The sequence below is a fragment of the Cordyceps fumosorosea genome, assembly GCF_001636725.1.
Source record: "Cordyceps fumosorosea ARSEF 2679 chromosome Unknown scaffold_5, whole genome shotgun sequence".
Classification (NCBI taxonomy): Eukaryota; Fungi; Ascomycota; class Sordariomycetes; order Hypocreales; family Cordycipitaceae; genus Cordyceps; species Cordyceps fumosorosea.
Genome location: NW_017387305.1, coordinates 1,226,108 through 1,236,052, shown reverse-complemented (window position 1 = coordinate 1,236,052; position 9,945 = coordinate 1,226,108). Strand labels below are relative to the sequence as shown.

Sequence of the window (9,945 nt, the reverse complement as noted above, 5' to 3'; positions counted from 1 at the left end):
GAAGTGGCAGGCATTCTGAAACGAGAGGTATTGAGGTCAATGGATTTCCTTTGGTCGACGAAAGCGCGGCGAAAATGCTAGTCGACCGCTAATTATTCAAGTGGTCGCCCCTTGTACTTTTGGTTTTACATTTTCTCATTATTTTTGTTGCGATGCATAAAGATTCCCCCTTTCTGTCACGCAGGAATTGTTTTACGACATGGGAACGAGAAAGGAAGCTGGTTTGTATTGGACGGCGTGTAAGAGCGAGGCAAGATGACGCTGGATTTCCTCATGGCTTGTGACGGTAAACGATTTTGTTAGATAATGTATATGTTGGCTGTTCTTACACATCTTTTCTCGGCTGCCAGTGATGCATATCAAGATTCTCGTGGAGTAATGTATACATCCTGTCATTAGTAGAAAACTGCCTGCACCTTCCTTCACTCTCTTTACCATCCGATGTCCACCTACCTCTTGCTCTTGGGCAGCGTCCGCTGTCGGCCTTGTGGAGGGAGCCACGCCCGCGGGCCACTACCCGCCTCCCAACATGGCCTCCCAACATGGCCTCCCCTCCAGCTTTTCTCCTCACTTTCCCCTCACGCCCTGCCCCTCTGACAAATCGGTCAAGTTTAAAACCTAAAGGCTCTGATCCATCCTCAATTCGATAGACTCATTGGTTGTTCTGCGCAAGAATGGCTCAGCCGATTACAAACGTCATAGTGTTAATTATTTAGTTAAGATCGTCGCGATGTCCTACGCCACGTCCTGCCTTTTGCTGCCCTCAACCCTCGCCGCAGCAGCCTTAAAGAAACGAGTTATAGATCACATAAACCCCCACCCATAGCTGAGCACACGAAGGGGGGGGGGGAGGGGTAACTACAGTAGACTTACATGGACAGAACAAACCGCCAACTCCATTGCACAGTGTGGACAGTGCAAGCGCCAGGAACAGGCACATCGAGCGGGCACATCAATATCACGGAGTTGTGGCACATGCAATGTGACTTTCGTTCGTACAACTTGCACGTTAGAGAAAGTTCAGTGGGCATACTTCGGATCCTAGCTGAGAGGTGATCGGCCCCCAGCCGTCGGACCTAACTCTCATAAGACGAGGTTGGCCGTGGTCTTCAGGCCAGCCAACAAATGGAGTTGGAAGTGCCTCTGCTCGTCAAACAAGGCCTGGCTGGCTGACACAATCTTGGTGACGGTCCCTCCGGCTAGACGTTCCACTAACTAACTATGTACATAGCTATCCGTTCCTAGGTACCTACAAAACCTAGCAGGAGCTATTACATTAGTTAGTAGTTAGAAAACCCGTGCCAAAGGGCGCCGTAGCGTTCTCAGTCGCTGCTATTCGTATATGAGCTAGAAGTCGGGGTTGCTAGCTGCGTGTGGGCAGAATGATGGCCTGCCTATGCATACGTAGAAAGCCGTCATGTACCATCTTCAACGAAAGAAAGTGCCACTTCAAGAAAGAGCTGCAGTGGAACAAAAGTAGCACGTGCAGCAAACTGTCGCTCATCCGCATCCAGTTGTACAGTGTACCCATTCCGTGATTGGGTATGCGCTGGTTCGCTGCCTCCCTGACTCACGAGGTGGCTGCAGCACACCACGTCAACGCCTCCTCATGCGTGACGTGAATCTTTATCGAGTGCTACAACCACAGCATTAACGCTATGCCTAAAACTGGGCAGATGGCGAATAAGGAGGCCTCGTAGTCAGTAAGTTTCGCCGCCTTGTTAGATTGACGCATACCCGTCTTTCCGGTTGTCACCTTTACTGAACTACTGCTACTGTGCTAAACAAGCAACGACTTGCTTGTTCTGCAGTTTCGAGACTCCCGTTCCAACAACCCCGGATCACAGCTCCACAGACCAGATGTGACACTTCGGGATATTTTGCTTCCCGAAATAGCTTCTCCACATCTTCCTCTAGTAGTTCAGAGTAAGGCTCCTCGCCGACCATGATAAAGTACATGACTGATCCGAGGGCGAAGATGTCATCAGCCGCTTTGGCTGGCATATTCCAATCCCAGTCGGGAGGCTGATATCTTGACCCAGCCGCGATCGTACGGTCGGACCCTGCGACAGAACTGCCAGCGAAGTCGGCAATATGGAGATCAAGAGCCGTGTCGAGCATCAAATTACGTGGCGTGACATCGCAGTGAATGACATCTGCCGCGTGGAGCACACTCACCGCGGAAGCTGCCTGCAGAGTCCAACGCTTTCGAAGCTCTATAGGGACACATGACGTCTCCCTTAAATAAGTCGCCAGATCTCCTTTCTCGAGGAATTCCAGAGTTAGGCAACAGCTCTCGGGGTCCCAGTCAATCAATCGAGGCAAATATGAGCATTGCCCGATCCGTTGATAGACCGCGGCTTCCGTCCTCATATCCCTCCGATGATTCTCCTCCACCTTCCGGTTATACGGGTTCGACTTCGGATACTTAACAATGTGACATGAGGGTAGACGCTCAACGTGAGCCGTTGCTCCGCCGCTGATTTGCGTTCCCTTTGTGATATAGTATATAGTGCCGTACGGCACGTTTTCTGGAACCTGGAAAACAGACTCTGGCCAGTTAGGATGTTCCCTTCTTTGCCATGATCCCGGGACAGGCCGATAGATGATACGGGACGGAGGCGCAGGCGCAGGCGCAGGCGTCAGAGATTTCTGAATGGCTTAGTTAAAGAATATTGATAAAGAATATTGATAAAGAATGACCCTCTCATACCAATTCTGTCTCGATTTTTGTCTCCCGCGATAACCAAGGAAGCCTCAGCAGGCATCTTGATATGAGATTCCATAGGTCGCGGCACTGTTCGATGAAGTACCACCATAGACCCGGCGCTGGTGGCAAACGACGGAAGCGATCAAGCAAAAACATCAGGCACCGCTTAAAATGAAGAAAAGCTTGGAAACTTTGTTTGTTGCTCTCGGGGTAGCTAACCAGGGCTCGCCGTTGAAGCTAACCCGCGTGTGGAGTGCGGACGCTATCGGGAAAGGGGTCCTTTGCAGAAGCACGTCGGTGACAATGAGATGTGTTATATGTGTGCTGACTAACACGTGAGTCTCTCACAAACGTAGAAGCCCAGTTTGATATTTCAATTTGGGACAGAAGGCTCCTGGATTGGTCGCGGCCACGGAGAATATTGATTCGCCGTGGTTATAAGTGTGCGAGTTACGAATTATTAGTGGCAGAGGGTGTGTAAACTGTTTTCTGTTTTCTGAAGCGGGTCCGCTCGCGCATTGTCTATTGGACCATTTGTATCTAGGCGGTACCAACTGCATGAATCTACCCAAGTTACTTCCCTTCAACCTCAACACATCTAGCCCAGCTGCGCTACAGACGAGCAAGTAAATGCTGTCTTGGCTGCCGTCGGACTGCTAGACCGCGTTGACGACTACGATGGCTTGGATTCTCAGTTGAGCAAAGTCAGGCTCTCTCACCCAACTCCAGGTGCCATCGATCGATCCGCGCGCGCAATTCTGCCTGGGAGAGAAATAGGTAGTAGGGTTGTGTTGATTAACAATGCTAGTAGCAGCGTTGATGCAGAATTGGGCGACGAGAACTCCGATGAAGTATTCTCCAAGAAGAAATTTTGATATCAAGCAATAGGCTCTGCGGTAAAACTGCCAGCTCAGAATTTACACTACCTTTAAACACGCGAATCGCGACAGCTTCGTGTCAGGCAAACTCACCCCAAATGACCCCGCCTCCCCTTCCCCGGGCCGGACAGAGAAGCATTTGTCCGCCGCCGAGCAACTGCAACCACGCGTTTTTCTTTCTTTCCCCATCTTTCTTATTGCAAGGCGCTCAATGCCTTGTTTAACACGTATCAGGGGGCAGACTCAATGCCGCCGACGCTGCGCAATTTTGGAACAACAACTTGGAAGGGGGTTGCGCCGGCCATGATGCAGGCTGTTCCAACATTGAGACCACTTCGGCCCCTCTTCTCTCACCATACTTATCCCCCCCTCCTCCCAACCTTTCTGCGATGCAGGGTGACGGCGCATACGGTCGGTTGGTGGCGGGGACTTTTCCTGCGCGGGACCAGTACCAAGCCGCCTGGAGCCACCTGTGATGGCGAATCACACCCGCCATAGCCCGCGTCTCGCCTCGCTTGCTCGCTTGGGCAGAGTCGATTTGCGAGTCTCTCGGTCAGCGGCATTCTTCGGGTATTTCCCTGTTCCCCTCATTTGCCTTTATTAGACCTTCTCTCGTCCTCGTTTTGACTTGTGTCTTCTCCTCTCTCTCCTCCTGCCTGTCTCTCGCTACCAGCTCTACTCTACTCTACTTTCCCCTACTAACCACACTGCCCCCATCAAATCGAGTCAGATAAAGAAGATTTAAAGAGCCAGTCGCTGGTTATTTTTCTTGCCTATCACCCGCACGCCTCCATCATGGACTGGTCCAATGACACCCGCTTTCATGCGATCCCAGGTGCAGAGTCTGCAACTTCTCTCCTGCTAGAACTGCTATTGCATCATGGCTTGAACGCAATGCGATTTGTTTTTGCCCAGGTTTTGCCCAGCTTATCGACCGTTGTTTTTATCCTATACACCAGGTCCCATTTTGCACGCGGGGCACGTCACGAACGTGATGATCATATTGACCGGGAGAAGAAGGTATGCTTTCACACGCCAGCTACTTGATCTGCTTCACAGCTTCATTGCCAACTAATTTTACCCTATCCACAAGATTCTATCTCTTTATCTCGGGATTTTGGAACTTCTGATCCCAGCTCTGCAAGCATTCACGGATGGGCTGGACATGGGAGGGTTTGCACCCGTCAACTACCTCATGGGCTTTGTTGCTGCCATCACGGGATACGTCATCTTTGACAGGGAGAGCGAGATGGGATATCGGCCCTCTAAGTCCATAATCCTCTTCGTTGCCTTGTGGGCCCTGATCGACCTGTGCAAAACGTGGACGTATCTGCTGGAGGGTCACAGTCGGCTGCTTGCCGCAGGTGGTTTTGCCACGGCTTACATTCGGTCTCAGCTCCTGACTGCGATTCTGACGCCGGGATCTCCGCCAAACACAGATTTAGTCGCATTTCTACGACGGTGTGAAGCTCAAGTGCAGCGCGAAAGGGCAGAGTCGGCTCGCAAGAGCACGAGGGAGGGTAGATGGACTGTGTCGGTCGGCTCTGAACCTTTAGCGCGCCCAATAAAATCTCAGAAGACGAAGGATGCGACAAAGATACGTCCCGAGGCAAATGAGAAGTAACGCAACAACTCGGGCAATGCTAGCAAGCCAGCTGAACGAGCTGAGCGTTGGACGACGCAGTATCAGGCTGGGTCTCGGGCGTTCGGAAGATAGAAACTTGCCAACTTGATACTTTAGGGTCTGAAAAGAGCAAGTAATAGCTGAATAGCACTGTAGACAAAACCTGAGGATTAAATGAGAATGGCTGATCCTGAGATGTGTAGAACTAAGTCTAGTTACCCTAGAGGCTGACGCAGGAAATAACCGACTGACTTAGCAGCGGAAAAGATGCGATAATTAAAAAGTAATTTACTTTCATTAGTAGATTATGTTTTGTTCAAATAATGAAAGAGGCTACTAGGGAGGCCCAAGGTCGGGCGGGTAACTTATGCACTCCGGTGATACAAGTGCTTTGTCGTGGATCGAAGTGTGTCGCTGCGTCGACAGCAGGAGCCGCCAAGCTCTCCAAAGAGGGGCCGCGGCAACATTCCTGCAACTCTACGCTAGATCGCCCGAGAGCGACGATTTACGTGTGTGCATTACATGCAGAGACTCAAAATTAGCAGGGGGTGGCGCATATTTCGCCAAGGCAACAGCTTCATGTCGGGCACGACGCCCACCGACCGCACACTTGCGGAGCTAACGGCCAAGCTCGCCGAGTTCCGGGCGTCGCCGGCCCGGCTGGGGCTCCTCTACCCCCCGGGGACAACGCTCAGCAACTGGGCCAAGGAACTGGAGAGGGAGCACGCGCGGGCCGTGCAGGCGCCGCCGCCCGAGAGCGCCTTTGTCAGGGCGGGGCTGCGCTCGCGGCTGCTGGTGCTAGACGCGAGCTTCAACCCGCCGACGCTGGCGCACGCGCACATGGCCAAGCTCGCCGTGCGCGACGTGCTCGCGGAGCAGCGCGCGGCCCTGGCCGGGGCCTCCGCCGCGCCTGTCGTTCGGCCCCAGACGCGCCTGGTGCTGCTGCTCGCGGTCGCCAACGCCGACAAGCCGGCCGCGCCCGCGCCGCTCGAGCACCGCCTCGCGATGATCTACGCGTTCGCGCGACGCCTGCAGGAGGAGTTGCGGGGCCAGGGCGACGAGGTGCCCGTCGACATGGCGCTCACCTCGGAGCCCTTCTTCAGCGGCAAGGCCGACGCGCTGCGCGCCGCAAGCTGGTACCCGGGCGCGGAGCTGCTGCCGATGGAGTTTATCGTGGGCTTCGACACGCTGGTGCGGATCCTGGATCCCAAGTACTACAAGGGGGAAGCGAGCCAGACAGGGGAGGGTGCTGCCGGCTCGGGTCATCAAGAGAAGGGAGGCGTTGAAGCGGCGGCACGGGGGCGACGACCCCAGACGCCCATGATGAGGGCGCTGGACCCCTTCTTCACGCACGCGTCGCTGCGGGTGATGCTGCGGCCGGGCGAGGACTACGGCGGGCGCGACGCGCAGCGGAGCTATATCGCGGCGCTGGGCGGGGCAGCGCAGGGTGACGCGACTGGCAGCAGTCTTGACGAGGTTGGCGGCGACGCGTCCTGGATGCGCAAGGTGCATGTGCTCTCCGACGAGGAGACTGGCGGCACTGTGGCAGAGGGCGTGAGCAGCTCCCGGGTCCGCCAGCTCGTGCACGACGGAGGCCCCCCGGCCGCGCAGGACCTCGTGCATTCGCCGGTTCTTGACTGGATCAGTAGGTACGAGCTGTACAGGCGGTCGCGGTTGCCCAAGGGCACGTCTACGGACGATGGAGGGTCTGGTTGAGGTTACGTCGTTTGGCGACTGATGGAAGGCGGACTTTTGCAACTGAGGCCGTCTTGATAACAGATACGAGTGGGAGAAGGCACTTGGGGAATGTGAATGGGGAACACGAAGCAATGTACGTGATGTATGTGTTTATTGTTTTAGATTATTTTCTCTGTCAGTAGGAATAGCAATTCAGCATTGTGCAATATGTAATTCATATTGCGTGTTGTATGGTGTTCCTTTTGTGCAAAGCTGCGTAGTGTAGTTATCCATATCTGTGCCTCATTCATTATTTGTGATAGCGTGCGTGTTTGCCAGAGTAAGTCAACGCCAAGAGTGGACCCGTACTTTTAATCTCTCATTTTTTATTTCGTCGTTTTTCTCTTCAGATTTGCTTTCTGTCTTGAATTTTGACTCCGGATCACACGACTACAATTTCCTCAGACCCTGTTTCTCAAGTCGGTCAGCCATCACCATCCACAGCTCACCCAGCAACCGCAATCTAGAACCAAGCGGTGACCAGCCTCTCTCACACATCCCTGTAAAAAAAGACATTCTGATATCATGATATCAGAATTTTCGAATCCACACAGTCGTAGACCCTGGCGAAAAGTGAAAAATTCACGGGCGCTCGAGCCTGAGGACCCTGCAGGCTCCCGCGCGCCCCAGTGAAAAAAAAATCAGATTCTGCCTGCCACAAAAACTTTTAGGCGGTGAAGCGCAATCAGCGCCCCACCAATTCTCTCTATAAAGTCTCGTCCTCCCGCCCTCGTTTTGTCTCTTTTCTTCTTTTCTTCTTCACGTCGACAATACTTCAGTATGTGCACCCCTACCTTGGAAGCAACAGTCTCCTCCCCAAGACTCCAAGCCGCTTTCTCTCCCCGCCCTTCGAACCTGCCTTGCTGACCTCCATTCAAGGAGAATCATTTCTATAGTAATCGACCTATCTCTTGGTTCCCCAAAAGAGCCACAGAATCCACCCTGGTTGATGATTGCATATCCTCGACACCCTAGAGTGAATACTTTTCTTCTGGTCCTCTCGAACTGTCCGCAAGGATGGCGGCTTTGGCTCTTGGGTCTCTGCTGTATAGAGAGATGTGCAAGTCAGTGATTGGCCAGCCTCTGGCTGGTTCATGTCGACTTGCCTCGTTTCTTGATGATCTCGACCCTGTCGGCGGTCTGCCTTCGGGCGCGCTAGCAGGGTGGGTGTTGATGGACGTCTGACAGGCTTTCTTCTTTTTTTCATTGCTGTCCAAGGCTTGCCTCGGACGTGAAGAAGATTGATCCATCCCACCTGCTCCCGACCGCGCATCATTCTATTACATGTCACTTCCAATTGTGCAGGGAAGATCTTACGATCCCAGCTCGTCTTGATCCACGATTGCAGCACTGAAACTGTTCTATTGCACCGTTGGCTCATTCTCTCATTACGCGCCGCTGTTGTGACGCAGTTTTGTCTTGCGAGCGGCCTTTGTATTATTTTGTCCTACCCTATTGCGCATAAACGAATTCCTACCAGGTCGGGCGCGCAATGTTTTGGCAACATTCTTCACACCTACCCTACGTTGGCCCATTTTTAACAAAACCGAACCTTCAGCATGTTCCTCCAATCGCTCACTTATTACTACGATACAGAAACAACGCTCGGGGAGTTTTTTTCTTTTTGCCACACTAGATCGAAAAGCATCTGCCCTCCTCGCCATGATTGACTCTCAACCAACCTCCACGCTCTCCGAGAGACCAGAGACACAGACCTAACCATTGTCGCCCTCTACGCTTCCAGAATCATGACAGGCATGACATTGAGAAGCCACCTCTGGGGCTAAACTTTGAATTTGCAAAAACTTCCTCCACAACCACTGAGGAATTCTATCTACCCTAGCCTTCCTTGACTTGCCGTCAAGTTCTTTCGCGCTGGCAATCATCACCAACAGCACCATTCCCGTGTTAGCCATCCATCCATCTGCTCCATGCATCTAGACTGGGCAGCACAGGTACTGAAGAACCATCTCGAAACGCAGCTGCTGGAAGCGTACAAAGTACACCATCTGTTTTATTGCCCAGGTCCACAAGAGGCGCCATGCTTGGCCGGCCGTGGGCGCATTGGAAAGGCAGCGAACACTGAGCAAGACGTCGGATGAGCGAAGTGCACTCTGCTAGCGTAAGCTCATCATTGAACATTATTGCACCTGTAGAACGCTGATTAGTAAGTGAATAACGTAGTCCGTGGAGGTCCTCGTACTTCGGCATGCTCTTGAATGGAGCAATTCGAGTATGCCACGCGGGCATCCCTGAAAATTCGCGCTTGGCTGTATTTTTGTATACCCTCGGCCAGGGTTGTCTTCTGCGCTCCAGATCTCTCTGCGCAATAGGTCAAGCAGAAGTCGCGGCTCTCCCCTACACCGTTCCAGAATGCTCGGCGGCAAGCCGGTGACTGTTGCCCGTGCCGCCGGAGGCTCCCCACCAGTATCCGCGACCTGATATTTGATGCCCCATCCCAGCCAAAACGCCATCCGCTTAGCAAACATCTTGGCCTCTTTTTGAGATATTTCGAACGACAGGTGCTGGTCAAGGGGCTCAACCACAGGCATGATATCACCCCTTCTCCGCTCAAAATAACCCGCCATCAACTCCTCCAACCGGCAACGCTCGTCCGCTGCATGTTGGTCAACCGCGACGAGGGCAGATTGGGCTGGATCGGTGGTGGGTGTGACTCTGCCAAGAGGTAACTTGACTAATACAAACTTGTTATCCACCTGTGCAATAACCTCTGCTTCTGCGAGAGAATTTTTTGATATTTGGCCGCTGATATTGGTTGAGGCAGTGTGTCGGGTATTAGAGTCGGCTGGCAATTGATGTACCGCAGGTTCCACTGTATCAAACACTGGGTTTTCCCAAGATTGAATGATCCTTTCAAGCCACTGGCCTTTGCCCTTCAGACAGTGCGTATCTAATGTTTCGAAGGTTCTCAACTCAACGCTTTGTAGATGATGATTGTCAGCACCACCACACAGACCGCCTGCGAATGATTCCTC

The 9,945-nt window shown here is 52.9% G+C and overlaps 1 protein-coding gene across 1 annotated transcript; it reads left to right on the top strand.

Annotated features, from left to right (window-relative positions):
* Window positions 1-5,791: 5,791 nt before the first annotated feature.
* On the top strand, window positions 5,792-6,928 carry ISF_03083 (cytidylyltransferase; the record flags this gene model as incomplete). The annotated part of the gene is made up of 1 exon (XM_018846689.1): window positions 5,792-6,928. The coding sequence occupies one exon, from the start codon at window positions 5,792-5,794 to the stop codon at window positions 6,926-6,928; it is 1,137 nt and encodes a 378-aa protein (XP_018706417.1).
* Window positions 6,929-9,945: the final 3,017 nt, after the last annotated feature.